General features: G+C 39.1%; 4 protein-coding genes across 4 annotated transcripts; 3 read left to right on the top strand and 1 right to left on the bottom strand.

Moving 5' to 3' along the window:
- The first annotated feature begins 1711 nt into the window (after window positions 1–1711).
- LOC138874025 (uncharacterized) lies at window positions 1712–2410 on the top strand. Its single transcript, XM_070152527.1, has one exon. The coding sequence runs from the start codon at window positions 1712–1714 to the stop codon at window positions 2408–2410; it is 699 nt and encodes a 232-aa protein (XP_070008628.1).
- Window positions 2411–2778: 368 nt separating this feature from the next.
- On the top strand, window positions 2779–4591 carry LOC138874024 (uncharacterized). The gene is made up of 4 exons (XM_070152526.1): window positions 2779–2958; window positions 3078–3170; window positions 3850–3978; window positions 4316–4591. The coding sequence occupies exons 1-4, from the start codon at window positions 2779–2781 to the stop codon at window positions 4589–4591; spliced, it is 678 nt and encodes a 225-aa protein (XP_070008627.1).
- A 3-nt stretch (window positions 4592–4594) lies between these two features.
- LOC138874023 (uncharacterized) lies at window positions 4595–4933 on the top strand. Its single transcript, XM_070152525.1, has one exon. It carries the CDS (start codon window positions 4595–4597, stop codon window positions 4931–4933), a length of 339 nt encoding a protein of 112 aa, XP_070008626.1.
- A 1868-nt stretch (window positions 4934–6801) lies between these two features.
- On the bottom strand, window positions 6802–7932 carry LOC104237487 (uncharacterized). Its single transcript, XM_070152524.1, has one exon. The coding sequence runs from the start codon at window positions 7930–7932 to the stop codon at window positions 6802–6804; it is 1131 nt and encodes a 376-aa protein (XP_070008625.1).
- Between the last annotated feature and the right edge of the window lie 9584 nt (window positions 7933–17516).

Here is a 17516-nt window from a genome sequence, read left to right as displayed (position 1 = left end):
AGCACATGGAAATATAGGAATCGGGCAGAATTCCAGTTTTATGGCTGTATAATGCCAAAAAATGAGAAGCTACAAAAGCTTCCTTTGGCATTTCTCATGTGTTCTAACATTCCCTTAGCGATCTTTAGTGTAGTAAGACTAACTTGGCATAGAAAGAACGTGAGCAAGTTGTGTAAAATCGTGAGCGAGTTGTCAAGTGTCGCACGCGTACTTAGTCAAAGACTAAGGACGTGACAACGTGGTATCAGAGAAAAGGTTGTAACTAAGGGAATGTCGAACGATTGAGAAATTAACACTGCCAACACCCAAGCCAATGTCATCTAGGATGCTGCTGGTAAGAAGGGCCATAACAAAAAGAGGAATGTCGCCAACAAGAGCTAGGAGGTGTCACCTGATGTTGTGTCCAATGAAGGGCTTACATCCCCAAGAACTATCTACTACTGAGGCGAGCGAGGATAAAGTGGAGGTACTGCCCGAGGACGTCTCGCTCGGTAAACAGTGGGTGATGAAAATGAACGTGGTGATGGATGTCATGGAGATCTTTGGCCAACGCTTGAGGAAGGTGGAAGGCACCCTTAGCATTCTTGAGGGGCACACTCTTGAAGAGATTGAGAGTATTCGAAATGACTTGGAGGGACATACACAGACCGAGATGGAACTAAGGCAAACCATCACTACCTTAGAGTGCAGACTCATAGAGTCTTTAAGTACTATCGATGTTCTGAAGGCAAAGATAGAGTCACTCGAAGAGCATGTCGATGCTGGCATGACCAAGGCAGCCAACAATGTTGTGATGGCGAGGGAGGCCAAGATCAAGGCTCTCAAACCCCAGATGTTCAAAGGTATCCGGTGATGCACAAGAACTGAAAAATTTCCTTTGGCACTTGGAGAACTACTTCAGGCACAGCAAAGTGAGGGACAACGATGCCAAGATCAGCACTGCGTGTTGTACCTATCAGAGACTGCCATGCTATGATGGAGAAGGAAGATGACTGACATGGATAAATGTCTATGTAATATTAGCACGTGGGATCAGTTCAAAGCCGAGTTCAAGCGACAGTTATTTCCAAACAATGTCTTGTACGAGGCAAAGCGCAAGCTTAGGGAGTTATAGCAAACATGGAGCATAAGTGACTATGTCAAGGGGTTCACTAGCCTTATGCTTCAAATCCCCAACCTGACCAACAATGAGTTGTTGTTCCACTTCATGGACGGGTTGCAAAATTGGGCTAAGCAGGAGTTGCAACGCCGGCAAGTTACAGATATAGACCAAGCCATAGTGGAGGCTGAATCATTGATGGATTTCAAGCATGACAAGCATGACAAAGGCAAAAGAAAGGATTCAAAGGTTAACAATGTTAGATGTGGGGGAGACTGTGGCAAGGGCAAGGAGATACAATAACAATACCCCAAGACTCAAGATTCTAGAAAGTCGAGTGGCCGTCAGGGCTACACCGAGAAGAATGCGCAGGCTGAGAAGAAGGTATGCTACATATGCGGAAGGCCGCATGGGTTCAGAAATTATCCCGACCTAAAGAGCCTCAGTGCCATGGTCTATGAACGGAAGGAGAAGCCGCAAGGAGAGAGTTCGGGAACCGCATAATGGGATATGATCGAATTATGTGGTGTTGTCCCGAAGTAAGCTATCCAACCTACCGAGAATGGCAATCAGTACGTGGATCTCACCATTAACAACAAGCTCGCTTGTGCAATGGTGGATACTAGAGCAACTCATAATTTCATGACTGAGGCTGCCTCAAAGAGACTAGAATTAAAGCTTGCTCCAACTAACTCTCACATCAAGACCGTGAATGTTGAGGTACAAAATGCTCATAGGGAAGCTAATGGAGTTGGTGTCAAGTTGGGAATTTGGAAAGGTATGATAAACTTTACCGTAACTGCTATGGATATCTTTGACATCACACTGGGGCAAGAGTTCTTTAGACATTTTCATACTTTGATCGACCCCTACCTCCAACGTCTCTTGGTTAAGGAGCAAGAAGGAGCTTGCATGGTACCTACAGTGACTATGCCACATGGACAAATCCAAGCACAACTCTCAGCTCTGCAAGTTGTCAAGGGGAACAAGAAAAAGGAGTTGATGTTTGTGGCAACCATTGCAAGTCTAGAGGAAGACAAAAGTTTTCAAGAAACACTACCACTTTGCATTGAGGAGTTGCTTAAGGAAAACGAAGATGGAATGCCTGAGGAGTTGCCTAAGCACTTGCCGCCTAAGCGAGAGGTTGATCATAAGATTAAGTTGGATCCAGGGGCCAAGCCACCCACATTCGCCCCATATCGTATAGCACTGCCCAAGCTAGAGGAGTTCAGGAAACAATTGAAAGAGTTGTTGGATATTGGTCACATTTGCCCATCAAAGGCACCTTTCGGTGCACCAGTATTACTCTAGAAGAAGAAGGATGGATCGCTACTCTTATGCATACACTATCATGCACTTAATAATGTCATAATGAAGAATAAGTACCGATCCTACTCATTACTAACTTGTTCGATAGACTTGGGCTAGCCAAGTACTTTACCAAGTTGGAGTTTTACAAGGGTTACTACCAAGTTCGAATTTCATAAAGGGATTAGCCAAAGACAGCATGTGTGACGAGATATGGAGCCTTTGAGTGGTTGGTGATGCCTTTCGGCTTAACCAATGCACCAGCCACATTTTGCACCTTTATGAACAAGATTTTTCATCCCTACCTTGATTAGTTCGTGATAGTGTACCTAGATGACATAGTCATCTACAGCAATACCTTAAAGGAGCACATGGAGCACTTAAGGAAGGTTTTCCAAGTCTTGCGGGAGAACGAGCTATACATCAAGAGGGAGAAATGCGAGTTTGCACAATCAAAGGTGCACTTCTTAGGTTGTGTTATTAGCAATGGCGAGCTACGTATGGACGAGGCTAAGGTACGTGCTATCCAGGAGTGGGAGGCACCTACAAAGGTAACTGAGTTGAGATCCTTTTTTGGCCTTGTGAACTACTATCGTCGGTTCATCAATGGCTACTCAACAAAGGCCGCACCATTGACTAAGTTGCTAAAGAAGAAAAGCCATGGGTTTAGACGGAACATTGTCAAAAGGCATTTAAAGGCCTTAAGGTAGATGTAATAGAGGAGCTAGTTTTGGCGTTACCTGAGTTTGCCAAGACATTTGAGGTGCATACAGATGCCTCAGACTTTTCCATTGGGGGTGTCATGATGCAGGATAAGCATCCCATAGCATTTGAGAGTGCAAGTTAAATGAGATGGAGTGACGTTACACAGTGCAAGATAAGGAAATGACTGCCACTGTGCATTGCCTTCGTACATGGAGACATTATTTGCTCGTATCTAGGTTCATGGTCAAGACTAACAATCTAGTTACTTTCAGACGCAGAAGAATCTCACACTAAAACAGGCTAGGTGGTAGGATTTCTTGGCCGAGTTTGATTATGTGCTGGAGTATAAGCCGGGCAAAGGTAAAGTTGTAGCCGATGCTTTGAGCTGAAAAGCCGAGCTTGCTGCCATCACTTCAGCAAGTTGGACATTTGCAAGGCTATAAAAGAAGGCATGCAACATGATCCAGTAGACAAACAGCTTATAGATTTAGCCAACCAGGGCGAAGACAAGACGTTTTTGGGTAGAAGACGGCCTATTACTTACCACGGGTCGGCAGGTCTACGTGCCTATGTTTGGAGACATTAGACGGCGGATCATAAGGGAGAGTCACGACACAATGTGGGCTGGTCATCCAGGCTAACATCGCACTAGGGCCTTGGTTGAGTCAGTCTACTATTGGCCATGCATACAAGATGACATAAAGTGTTATGTGCAGACTTGTCTTGTATATCAGCAGGACAAGGCTGAGCAACAACAGCTCGGAGGATTTTTGGAGCCACTACCAGTTGCAGAGCGTCCATGGGAGAGCGTAACTATGGACTTTATCACTTGCCTAGCGAATTTCGATGATTATGGTACAATTATGGTGGTCGTAGATAGATTTTCTAAATATACCACCTTTATGTACGCCTCACTGGGTTGCACAGCCAAGGAAGCTGCCAAGCTATTCTTTAAGAACGTGGTGAAGTATTGGGGCTTACCAAGGCATATCATTAATGATTGAGACCCCTATTTTACTAGGAACTTTTGGAGAGAGTTATTCGACATACTTGTCACGGAACTACACTTTTTCACTAGTTTCCACCCATATACGGACGGACAAATAAAACGGGTCAATGCCTTACTAGCGGCATTATATATGTGCGCATCAGAAAGATTGGGCAAGGCTACTAGACATTGCCCAATTCTCTTATAACTTGCAGCGGAGTGAGTCCACGGGGTGGACACCATTTGAGCTAGCCACAGGACAACAACCACAAACTCCACATTCATTACCAGTTGCGTTCGAGGGAAAGACTTTAGGGGCTTATCATATGGCCAAAGGATGGGAGGAGCATCTTGATACTACTAAGTCCTACTTGGATAAGGCAGCTAAGAAGATGAAAAAGTTTGTAGACTGTAAGCGGCATCCCACGGACTATAGAGTTGGGGACATGGTCATGGTGAAGTTTAACCTGAGACAGTTCAAGGCATTATAGGGCATGCATCAAAATCTGATTCGTGAGTATGATGGGCCATTTAAGATCGTCGCCAAGGTAGGAAAGATCTCATACAAGCTTGACATACCATCATATCTTAAGATCTATTATGTCTTCCATGCCAGCATGCTTAAGCCATATCATGAAGACAAGGATGATCCAAGTAAGGGCCAATCAAGTCGAGCACCTATTACTATCACCACCTCGCATGATTGCGAGATTGAGGCTATCATGGATTACCAGGCCAGGCAAAAACAAGGGCAAAAAGCCACCGCTATGTTCCTCGTCCATTGGAAGGGGCAATCACCGGAGGAGGCCATGTGGTATCGATATGAAGACTAATGGAAATTCAAAGATAAGATCCGAGAGTTTATGCAGCAGCATTGCGCCGCGGTCGTCGCAACATTAGGTGGGAGAGAGTGTGATGACCCGCCATGTCATCATGCCACATAGGCACCTTTTGACATAAATTAATTCCATGTGGAAGCTTATATAGGAGGAAGGCTAGCATTTGTGAGAAGATTTTAGAGAAGTATGGACATTTCTTTATCCCTATAGATTTGTTAGAAAAGTCCTTAGAAGATTCTGTCTATGTAAAAAATTCGAGAGAAGGGACTTACTTGTAAATAATAACGGACTTGTATAACAATTAATATTTACACACTAGCCCTTAGGAGACTAGTATATAAAGGGGAGCCATTCATTTTTAATTCACCAAGCAAAACAATCAAGTTCTCTCTGATACAAAAGCTTCCTTTGGCATTTCTCTTGTGTTCTAACATTTCCTTAGCGATCTTTAGTGTAGTAAGGCTGACTTGGCACAGCAAGAACATGAGCAAGTTGTGCAAAATCGTGAGCGAGTTGTCAAGTGCCGCACGTGTACTTAGTCAAATACTAAGTACGTGACAAATTGGCATAAATACATGCCCAAAGGAATGGAGGCCTGTCTTTAAAGTTGGCATAAGTTTTTTTCATTCTCACTTAGTATTAATGGACGAAATCAAGCAAACTTTCCACAAATTTGCACAAAAATTTTGTTCGAAAAAGAAATATTTTGTTTTGGATCGAAAGAGAAATGAATTTGAGTTACTATACACATTCCAAGTTTATTGAACTTTCAAATTTTGGTGTGACATGGCCACGGCTAAAAAGAACACACTTCTGCTGCAACGCCGCCTCAAAAAGAAAGAGGCAACAACTAATCGTCTTCTTGGAAGTATAAAATCTATCAATTTTGCTGAATCAATGTGTGCAATTCAGGATAATGTTATTGTTTGAGGCTCTTGTTCTATTTCCAAAAGAGGTTAGAATATCAAATTCATTATTCCTTATTTCCTCACATATGTGTCTTCTATATGACTATGTGTGCACAATGGTTACGCTCCTGAAACCTCTATGTTTACAAATTATATTTTACTGTAGTTGCAACTGATCGTGAGGTTTTTACGCCACTAAATGTTCTTGACAAAAGGAAAATGTGATTCATTCTATTTCTACTTTTGAAAAGGGTAAGCCTATAAATCTGTTATGATCATTTATTTTTCTTCGTTTACTACGCGCAAACATTTAATCAACAACTATCTTGAACCAGGTTCGACATCAAGTACTTCAGGTAAATCAAGTGGTCCAAATACTAAAACAATTGTGGTCGATGGTTAGTCGTGTGCCATTACATAAACCTTCATATGGATTTAAGTTACGCAATAACATAATTGGGCAATTCTTTTTCAAAGATAATTTATAAGGAGGCAAACTCGGAGGATTTAAGCTGTGTAATAAATCTTCAAATTGTGTTTGATTATTCAATTCAGTGGTCTCATCAATGCCGACAAATGTTCTTACTTTCCCTGGAAATTGGTCAATAAGTATGTCATTGATTTCATAACAAAATCATTTTTTGTAGTCAAAATTACACGAGAATTTGTACACAATGTGTTGGAGTTCAACGAATTCAAATTTGGATATGTCACTTTGAATAGCTTATCTAAAGATTCTCTTTCGGTTGTGAAAGGGATAACCAAAGAATCAGGAAATTTAATCTTGTTTGTTGAGCTAGTTTGTTCTTGTCCATTTCCAATTCTCATCAAATAATCACAAAATGGAGAATCTATTTTTGCTCTCATATTCTCAGACAATTATAATTTTTCAAGTTCATACCAAATTCTAGAATATAACAAACTTTCATTGATGAAATCTTCTTTCTTTCCATTTCACATAACAGGAAGAGTTTGTCTAAAGTCACCTCCTAAGACAACGACTTTCCCACCAAATAAAACATTTGTAGTCATGAGATCTTTTAGAAGCAAATCAAAAACTTCTACCATTCTTTTATTTGCCATAGATACTGCATCCCATACAATCAATTTTGCATCTCGTATTAAACCTGCTAGTGCACTTTGTTTGCTAATGTTACAACTGGAATGTTCATCAATATCAATAGAAATTTTAAAGCGCGAGTGTGCAGTACGTCCACCGGGGAGAATAAATGCAGCAACACCTGAAGTAGCTGTTGCTAAAGCTATATATCCCATAGATCGTACAGTTGCTAATAAAGCACGGTATAAAAATATTTTTCCGGTTCCTCCTGGACCATCGACAAAGAAAGCACCTGCTTTGTTCGAAAATATTCTATCAGTAATCATATTATATGCTATCAGTTGTTTCTTGTTTAATCTCATATGTAATAATATGTCTTCTTCACTTACAGTAATAGATTTTTTAAAATGAACTTCTTTTGCCTTTTTTGCTGATGTTAAAGGCCGAATAGTTTCTGGTATGAGTTCATACTCATTCACATCGTGGCCCATAGAATGTAAAATATCGTTGATATGATTCAAAGCTTGGTATCGTATTTCTTTTCTTTCATTAGTTTGTAGTACTTTATAGTCTTCGGTCATCGACTCTTCAAATTGCTCCCATAATTGTCTTGGATTGGTAGGATTACAATAGACCAGTAATGTAGCAAATAAACGCCTTAGGCTGTATGACATCTGATAACTTGCTGCTTCAGACATGCATTCTATCAAACTATTATCATAATGTAACAATCCTCTTTTCTCCACGGACTCTCTAAAAATACTACAAAGTTCTCCGTTTACTGTCAAAAGATCGTTATATGATTTCGGTCCGCGCACATGCAATAGTAGTAATCTGAGATAATACCGTTCACCTTCTGTTGGATGACACGTTACGATTCGACCAATTGCAGAGCGTTGTTTTCGAAGTGCCCAGAATTTGTCACTCGAGGACCACACAAAGTATTCAGAGAATTCCTTGTATAGTAAATTCAGCTCAATAGCTTCTTCATCGGTTTGGTTCATAGAGAAGAATTCTGTTAACATCGTTTTTTTTATCATAGGATTGTTCACGATCGTATTTATATCAACATTGCTCTTAAAGGAAACAAATTGTTAGCCTTTATAATCAGTTTTATGACACTAACTATTAAATCCAACTATGAATCTACAGTTATCGCTTCATAAAGGTAAAATCATTCCAACACTTTTAAAAGCATAAACAGATACATCAACATGACTGAACCCACCAAATGATTCAAGAACAACATCATCAACAACTTCAAATATCCCAGGATTTTCTGGACGGATGAGAAAGAATGATGCACGAATAATTTAATCAGCTTAAACAATTTATATGCAGCAGCTATTCCAAAAATCAAGAAAACAAGAAAGTAAAACTCACTTTATACTGCATAATCAAGGCGAATTAACTGTCCGGGAAGAGAGAAGACTAAAAGAAACAAGGGAAATTGTAAGAAGAGGTGAGCGGCGGCGGAAATTTTGAGGAAGAAACCAAGCGTAAAGACTGGGCAAATTAGGTGGAAATAGATATGTTCGTTTGAGTAGTGTAAAGCAACGTGTCAAAACTAAAGTAGGGTTAACATGTGATTTATGCCAAAATATTTGTAGTTTTCCAAAAATACCCTCGGACGACCCCAAGCTCCTCAAACTGTCGCTTATTAATAAGGGGAATATATAATTATAAAATAATTATATTATTTGAAAATCGTTGTGTATAACATATTAGATAATGTGTATACATCGGTTCTAAATATTTTATTACTATTTTAAAAAAAAAATAACTTTGGGTATTTGGCGCCAATTTTTTTGGGCTTCTATTGCCAAACCTAATATAAGGCCAAAAAATTGCCAATTCTCCTTATGTTTTGTCATACCATGCCATTTTTCCCAAATAATATATCCGATTTTGGAAGAAGAATTACTTTAATAGCTGCATTGTCATGATCCAAAATCCACTAAGGGTCGTGATGGCGCCGGATACCACTATCAGGCAAGCCAACACCAAGAAGTTAATTAAATTCTTATTTTAGTATTTTTTAAATTATTATTTTTTTCATTACATTAAACAATAAATAATGAACTTCACTAAGTAAATAATGATTCTAGGTTTTTCTTCAAAATCCCAAATTCCCACTACTTTCCATGTTAAAATCTATACATAGTCAATGTATTTAACTCATAATAAGTGGGGATAGCTTACTTTGCCATTAATGACGAAGAATGAGCTCCAAACTCGCTCAAAGACCGACTCTCGTGGAGGAAATAAGGTGAAAATGAGTCAAACCCTCGTTTTTAAAAGAACACATTGTCCAGCCCGATTTTTTGCACCTGCAGTCACTTAACCGCTTCTATGGTTCCGCAGGTGCGGCACCACTACCGCTTCTGCGGTCTTTCACCAGGACCCTCACTCTGCTTCTATGGCTCCACGCACGCAGGTGCGGTCCCGCTTCTGCGGATCTCGACCGCATCTGCAGTCCACACCTCCCCATCAAAATTCTACTTCTACGAGTCCTTTCCCGCTCCTACCGCTCGCACCTGCAGCCCTCTTCATGCATGTGCGGTTACACCAGAAGCCTAAACGTTTCAACCTTTCCTCAAATTCCATTTTCAATCAGTTAACCACCCGGAATCCACCCGAGGCCCCGTCCAGTCATACCAACACGTTCCAAAACACATTACGGACTTAGTCAAGACTTCATATCCTATCAAACAACATCGAAATCATGAATCACAACTCAATTCAAGCTTAATGGACTTTAGAACTTCAAACATCTTCATTTGATGCCGAAACCTATCAAATCACGTCCGATTGACCTCAAATTTTGCATCCAAGTTGTATTTTACATTACGGACCTACTCTAACTTCTGGAATCGAAATCCGGCCCTGATATCAAAAAGTTCACTTCCGGTCAAACTTCTCAAAATTTTCAAATTTCTAACTTTAGCCAAATGACTCCAAAATGACCTACGAACCTTCGAATTTACTTTCGATCGCGCTCTTAATACCAGAATCAACATACGGAGCTATTCCCAGACTCGGAATCCCAAACGGACATCGATAACACTGAAATGCACGTCAACCCAAACTTATGAAATTCTTCCAAAACGGCTAACTTCCACAATAGGCGCTGAAACTCTCTCAGGTTATCCAAAACCCGATCCGAACATACATCCAAGTCCAAAAATCATCAATGGGCTTGTTGAAATCTTCAAATCCCGATTCTGAGGTCGTTACTCAAAAATCCGATCTCAGTCAATTCTTTCAACTTAAAGCTTCCGAAATGAGAATTTCTTTCTAAATCAACTTCGATCAAATCTGAAGATATCCTCTTCCATTTAGGCAAATAAGCCTTAGAGCCCAGTTCCAACATCCGAAATCCTTTTCCAAGCCTACTTCCATCATACGAACACCGTATCAATCACCACACGATGTACCAGAACATGACTGCATACCTTTGTTGAATTCACACCTTGCACCACTTTATTCACAGGACCATAATAACATTCTCTGATCATAGTAGCCAAAATTCCACGAATCTGATGCTCCCAATGCATCTCATGACCTATATACATCTTGCTCCAACTTTTGCATGACCGCCACGATGGAAGAGATGTGTAGAATTTCATAACCAACTGTCGAGTCAACAAATCATTGAGTCTATACTCCTAACAAGAACCATAACCCCATTCTAAATCAAATAATGGTATTTGCTCATTAATACACTTCATATAATCCGATTGCAGCGATCCTAGATCCAATAATCTTATCTTACCCAATACGAACTCCTCAGGCAATAAGCCACCCCGGACATGACCAATAGTCTCATATGATGCCACAATGTGCCAATAGGCTACAAACTTGAACGTGATACATAAAGAAAATGAACTTTGGAAGGGACTACTGAACTTACACAACTAATATGAACTTCCCTCAAAAAATGGTAAACAAAACACACAAAAATAGAATATAGAAAAATATACTCAACATCACACTATTGCAGCGTGCAACCCAATCCAAATAACATACCCGTGGTGGCGTGCCACCCGATCCACACATAAAATTCACATATGGAGATATACACCAAGTTAAATTGCTCATTACTACAAAATACCAAATATCAGTCACAAGCACGCTAAGTGCATAATACCATCCCTAGGGAGACAGATAGCGACATAAACTACAAAACTCAAGCACAACTGAGGTGCGATATATGATCTGAATCTCAAGAGCCATCCTGCTCACATAACACTATCGCTACGCAGAACCTCAAAACATAAGAATTTTATCAAGTTGTTTCACAACTCACACAGCACAATATAATATTACATGAAATAGCCAACGACGAAATAACATCCAACGTTCGAATACTCCTCCATTGGGAGCGCTATGCTGAAATGAACACATCTGGTATGATATAGAGCCCATTTTCATATTTAAATCCATTCACATATCTCAAGCCGATTCTGATCACACCGTACTAGGCTAATAACCTTTCAAGGGTCCATAATAACCCCTTCTTCCCATGACTCACAAGAACAACCATCATAACCGAGGTAAACCTCTAAAGTCCACAACCCAATGAACCGAGTACCCTCTGTCGTGCCCCCTTTTTTCCCTTCGCAGAGAAAGTCTGGGTTTCGACATTCATGGGGGTAATAACTCGTTTCCTTTTGGGAATTGGGTATTTGAAGAGTCTCCACATAACGGGTTATGGTGCGTCAGGGCACCTAGAGTGATTAACTCTTGGATTGGTTTGTGTTACCATAGATTAGGGTAAGGGCTCAAAATGACATTGAGGGGAAGGTGTTAGGCACCCCTCTCGGTCCACAACTATGGGTCCCGGCCGAACTTACACTTACGAATTAGTCCATTAACAAATAAATAGTTGAATCAAATATTTTTGCAAGTAAAGCACGTTGGACGTTATATAACTCAAATAACAAGGCAAAGATTTTGAACAAGTTGTATACAAATAAAACAAAGTTTTAAACAAAAGGAATTTTGGGAAAGGAGGAGTCTTAGGTTGGTCAGCCTATAGGATCACCCCACACAATATCCGGTAAACACTCCTCAATGAGGGGCTACACATGACATTAGCGCGTAGTCATCATATCCCATATCTACCCTTCCCATCCCCTTAGTGGTCATTAAAGCGAGTGTTGGTCAGCGATCTCTATTGCGTGTTGTTACCCGTCCCTTCTTAATGGTCCTAGAGGAAATTTAATACCTCTACCTATAGGTAGTTCTAGACATACCCCTAAGGTTTAAAGGAGAAAATACTAAGGCGACAGGCAACAACAAATAGGACCTTAGCACATAAGACAAGAAAGAAGCAATTAGAGCTCAAGTTTACCTCCACAAACAATGCACATAAGCAGCACGACTCAAACACAGATAAGGGCCTTTGTTAAATAGTATCCTAAGGCATGATGTCTCAATGAATATCAAGACACAGAAGATAGGCAGTTTATTTATTTTATAAACTCAGAAGTAATGGCCCTATCAGTTTGCCTACTGATTTTTTAAGCATGTTAAAATCAGAACGACATTAAGTAATAGAAACAGTTTTAGAGTTACAGGATTTGAAAACACCTTATAGGCTAGCCTACATGCGAAATAATGATAACTACGTTTTATATAGTAAACAGGGTAGATTTTAAAACAGACTCTTGAATACCAATAGGCATGTTGTCTAATGATATATTAAGGCAGTTTTTTGAAAGAATTCATTTTAGGGAAAATAAACCACTAATTAAACTAGTTTCGAAGTGAACTAATCGTAGACTGGATTGATTTATTTAAACTAAACTAGTTTAAATCTATAGGCAGAATTTCTGGTGTTATTTCTTATAGGCATGATATCTAATTGTTTTAAAAAAAAACTGATGTTAGAAACTGGTAGGCATGATAACAAATGAAAGCACATATAAATATCTGTTATAACAAAAGTTGAACTGGATCATATTCTATAGGCATGGTATCTACTTGTAAGGTTGATTTTAAGACCTATAAACATGATTTCTATTATTGGAACCACTTGAGACCTATAGGCATGATTTCTAACATAGCAAAATATAAAGTCCTATAGGTATGGTTTCTATTTGTGAAGTTGGTTTTAAGACCTATAAACATGATTTCTATTATTGGAACCACTTGAGATCCATAGGCATGACTTCTAACATGGCAAGGCAAACACAGCAAAATATAAAGTCCTATAGGCATGGTTTCTACTCGTATTACCCCACAAATATGTAACTACCCACCTTTTTCACTAGTTACCCCAATATTTTTTACAAATTATTACAGCTCATATGAATGAATTACATAAATAGATAAAAGGAAAAGAAGAAGTTACACTATAGGGAGCTTGAAGTAGGCCCAAGTGATTTCCCAAAACCTCCAATAGCCTCAAATGCCAGTTTCATAGACAATATAATTGTCTAGGTGCGTCAGAGTTCCCTAAGGATCTCAAGGATCCCGGGCAGTGCTCACACCTAGACTTGGTAACCAAATTAAGTAAGTGCAGTGTGGAAGGGTCAGCCTTAGTGTGCTAGAGTTCAGAGGGTTATCAAGAGGATCCCAAGGTAGTACACACACTGGAGGGGGCAGAACCTAGTGACTTAGGAGTAGAGTGAGAGTGCTTGACACAGTTTGAAAGGTTTTAGTAGGAAAACAGTATTAAAAAGAGATTTGTTTGAGATGGTTTTGTAAAAAACACATAAGACAATTTAAAAGAAAGATAAGGTGACTAACAATCAATCAAACCAAGTAAAGAACCAGAAGAAGTTCATCAGCACTTCAATACATGGAATCAAACAGGTGCACACATCCACTTAGGGGTAAATGGGGATTTGGGGTAAGCATAGGGCACATAGTAAGAATCAGAGGAGCCTAAAAAGAGGTCAAGGATTTTAAAGTATAGCATGAAATGTAGAGTTAATACAAAACCAATAGGCTTAGGATAGCCAATTACTTCATACAAGAAGGTGCATGCCAGGGATCAGAGAAACATAGTCACTTTGGGACATACTAGAAAGGGATCCTAAGGGGGTATATAGCATGCAGTAAACAAGACAGTGAAGTAGACATGCTAATTGCAGGTTGAACATCAAAACCATAGATAGAAGCATATTAGAAACATGACAAATTGAAGTAATATGAGAAGCATATTGCTTTTGGGACTTCAATTAAAATTGGAACATACCAGTAAGGGGATAGTAAACACAAAGTGAAAGAGAACCTAGTAGTCAGCCTTGGCTTGTAGCCGGCTGACTTTAGACAGTAGTAAGTGACACAAAAGAGAGCAGAAAGCTTTTTAGTGTGAAAGAGAGAGTTTTTGAACCAATGTTTGTGTGTGTGTGTTAATGAGAGAGTGTGTATATATAGTAGTTCGAAATTAGATAAAATAAGGCAAGAATCATAGTAGTATAGTAATTATGGAACCAAGTACTAATTAGAATCAAATCAATGCAAGTACTCCTTTAATTAAGGGGTAATCAACCAACGGTAATGGGCAGAAAATGTTTAAGGAAAGAAATCAAGTAGGGAATCAGGTACAAAATAGATAATTAGGGGTAAGTATATAAGGGTTCAATTAAGGAAATAGCTAGTGAAGAATCAGTAAAATACTCGGTTAACCAAATAAGGTAAGAAAACAAATAAAGTTGCAGAATATGGAAATAATCGAAAATCAGCATACAGTAAATCAGTGAATCAAGGACTCGAAATTACTGATTTAAGGAGAGTAATATAGGTTCCCATGAATAAGCAAATAAACCAAGTTTAAACAGGAGAATTGAAGGTCTAAAGGGAAGTTTTCAAATCAAGCCAAGAAACAAGGAGCTCAAAGTCAATCAAAGAAAGAGTCATGAGTTAATATTTTAGCATTTAAATAGAGTGAGATAAGAGTAACCAAACATAACAAGCAAAGAGGCAAGTATTGACCAGTCAAGATGAACCCCAGCATGTAGAGGTGACATAAGTTAGGCTAAAAACTCGGTAAGAACATATTCGAGGCAAGATAGTCACAGAAACTCAAACAAGCAACGATATGTCATGCTAATACACAGAACCAAATGAATAAATCTAGAAAATTAGGGCTTTCGACATAGGAGAGTTGAAGAGGTAGTAAAATCATAGAATCGGTAGAAATATGCAACAAATAGAAGTTTAAACATAAAGAATCCGTTTAAACAAAGTTTTAAAAAAAGTTTTGAAACCCTAATTTTTAGAAGAAGACGAAAACACTTGAAATCACATGATTCTTGTAAAGAGTTCCAAGGACAGTGTAAAATATTAAAGAAACAAACTCAAATCGTTTTAGATCTATACAGATCTAGGAGATATAGGCGGAAATTCGGGTTTCAGAAGAAATCCATATAGAGATGAAAGAACCTGTCTAGAATCCCAAGGATCGTAACAAATACAGCATGATTTTGCTCGAAATCACACTAGAGTAGCCAAGAACAGACAAGTGACGAACCCTAGATGCAAGTCTGCATGGCCCTGGGCCCTTGAAGACCTTAGAGAAGGCAGGCATGGCATGAGAGAAGCTATTGGAGGCTTAAGAGTCGATGAGAGATCACCGGAGAAGACCGGAGAAGAGAGATCAGAGGTTGAAGGGCTAGAGTTTGAAGGTGAGGAGAGGAGATGAGAGAATCCAGAGGCGGCGGGTTTGGGAGGATGAGTTAGGGTTAGGGGTCGTTTAGATTTTAAGAAGGCAAGAGTTACTACGGGTCGTTGATCTCTCAGATCAACGGCCATGATTTAATTGGTTCTGGGTCGGGTAGGTGGGTTTAGGGTTTGGGTTAGGTAATTCAATTAGGAATTGGGCTGGGGTTGGGTTAAAATTGAGGCTAAAATTGAAATGCAATCTGGCTATATTTTGAATAGCCAATTTATACCTATATAATTTATAATAAATAGTAAATAATTTCTATAAAATAATTTCATGTACTAAAATGATTTAAAATAGATATTCAATATTTTAAAAATATAGAAGGTCGTTTTGTGCATGTAAAACGTAATTGTACCCTAATAAGGCTAGTATTGCAATTATATGCAAATTGGCTTTAAAAATACAAAATGCAATTATAAAAATGCACAAAAAATATTTTAACAATATTTTGGCATATATATAGTATTTAGATGACTAAATTACCACAACAACAATTTGAGGAATAATTGTTGGGGATTTTATGAGTAAAAGGGAAGGAAATAAATTAATTTAAAATATTTAAAATTATAGAAAAATTATAAAAATCTTTTGCATGCTTATACATGCATATATATGCTATTTTGAAAGTATTTATACATATTAAAAATATATAGGGAAAAATTAGGTATCAACACCCTCCAGGCATAAATTCTCAACTTAGTGATATTACCACAATCTTCATACTTGGTTTAATTCTTCAATCAGTCAAGTGACTACATGCCACACTTATGCAAACTTCCTGTGAGATACTCCCCCACGACCTTTCGCACCAGGTAACAAGTCTGTACATTCAAACCACCAGCCGCACTAAGGGTGTAAAGCAAATCAAGAATCCGCAAATCAATACATGAAGCCTCTTGCACAAGGCACTGATCTCAGGTGGCACGGAAGACAATACTAGTTCACTCTAAACATCCAAACTCCTTTCCTGCTCATCTGAGATCGTGACGTCTTTGTAAACACCGAACCGTAACCTTGATTCTCACTTTCAAATTCCATACCACTCACTGCACCTAACATGCCAATATGCGATAGTACACGATTTTCATCATATCTCCTGAACCACTAATAGATTAATACTTCATCATATAGAAACTTTTCACTTAACTCATTTCAGGAGAACCATAGCAACGCGCGAGTGAATCCTCATAACTGTAGATCATGCAATTCCTCGAGTAGTGGTCTAGACCACCATAACCCTTCCAGGATCTGCCTACACATAACAGGCCATAATACTTGAATACTTCCGAATAAAATCAATTACAGCGGTCGTCAAGTCTCGCACGTACCGTCACAAATCACATGCATAACATAACCACACTGAAGGAACTGATCACTGCCACCAATATGCCAGTTCAACCATGGCTAACAAATCCAACTTCTTCTAATTTATCTTTAATTGTCTTAGAAATAATAATAACTCCATCCAACACATAACGAACTCAATCCGCACTCATCCTGAGTGGCCTTGTATCATGAGACCATGTTGTCTCAAGTCCCACAAACCATCTCATACCCTCTTTGTACGCATGTTTGCATCCTCAACTGATACACCCATTCCGATAATTCCTCTACGAATCTAAAGTATGTTTATCTCATTCCTCCAAATGCTACATTGCAAGCCGAAAATATCATAGAACATTCCGAGCCTCTTATCATGATCTGCTGCAAAAGCTCTATTCTTAACTACACCGCGGGCTTGAAATCCTTAGGCACCACATTTTAACCTTTGAATTCACTAGGACCGTTGTTGAGAGTCACCTACTCTGGCTTGGTCCCTGATATAATCAACTCCAAGGCTCTTCTAGCACATGAATACCCTCTCGATGAAGCACCCGACTGAATCATTTCCCTGGTAAATCACCTCTGTACGAAGCATAAATCCTAAAC

This window comes from Nicotiana sylvestris, chromosome 7 (genome assembly GCF_000393655.2).
Source record: "Nicotiana sylvestris chromosome 7, ASM39365v2, whole genome shotgun sequence".
NCBI lineage: Eukaryota > Viridiplantae > Streptophyta > Magnoliopsida > Solanales > Solanaceae > Nicotiana > Nicotiana sylvestris.
This window is presented reverse-complemented; position numbering and strand designations above follow the sequence as displayed.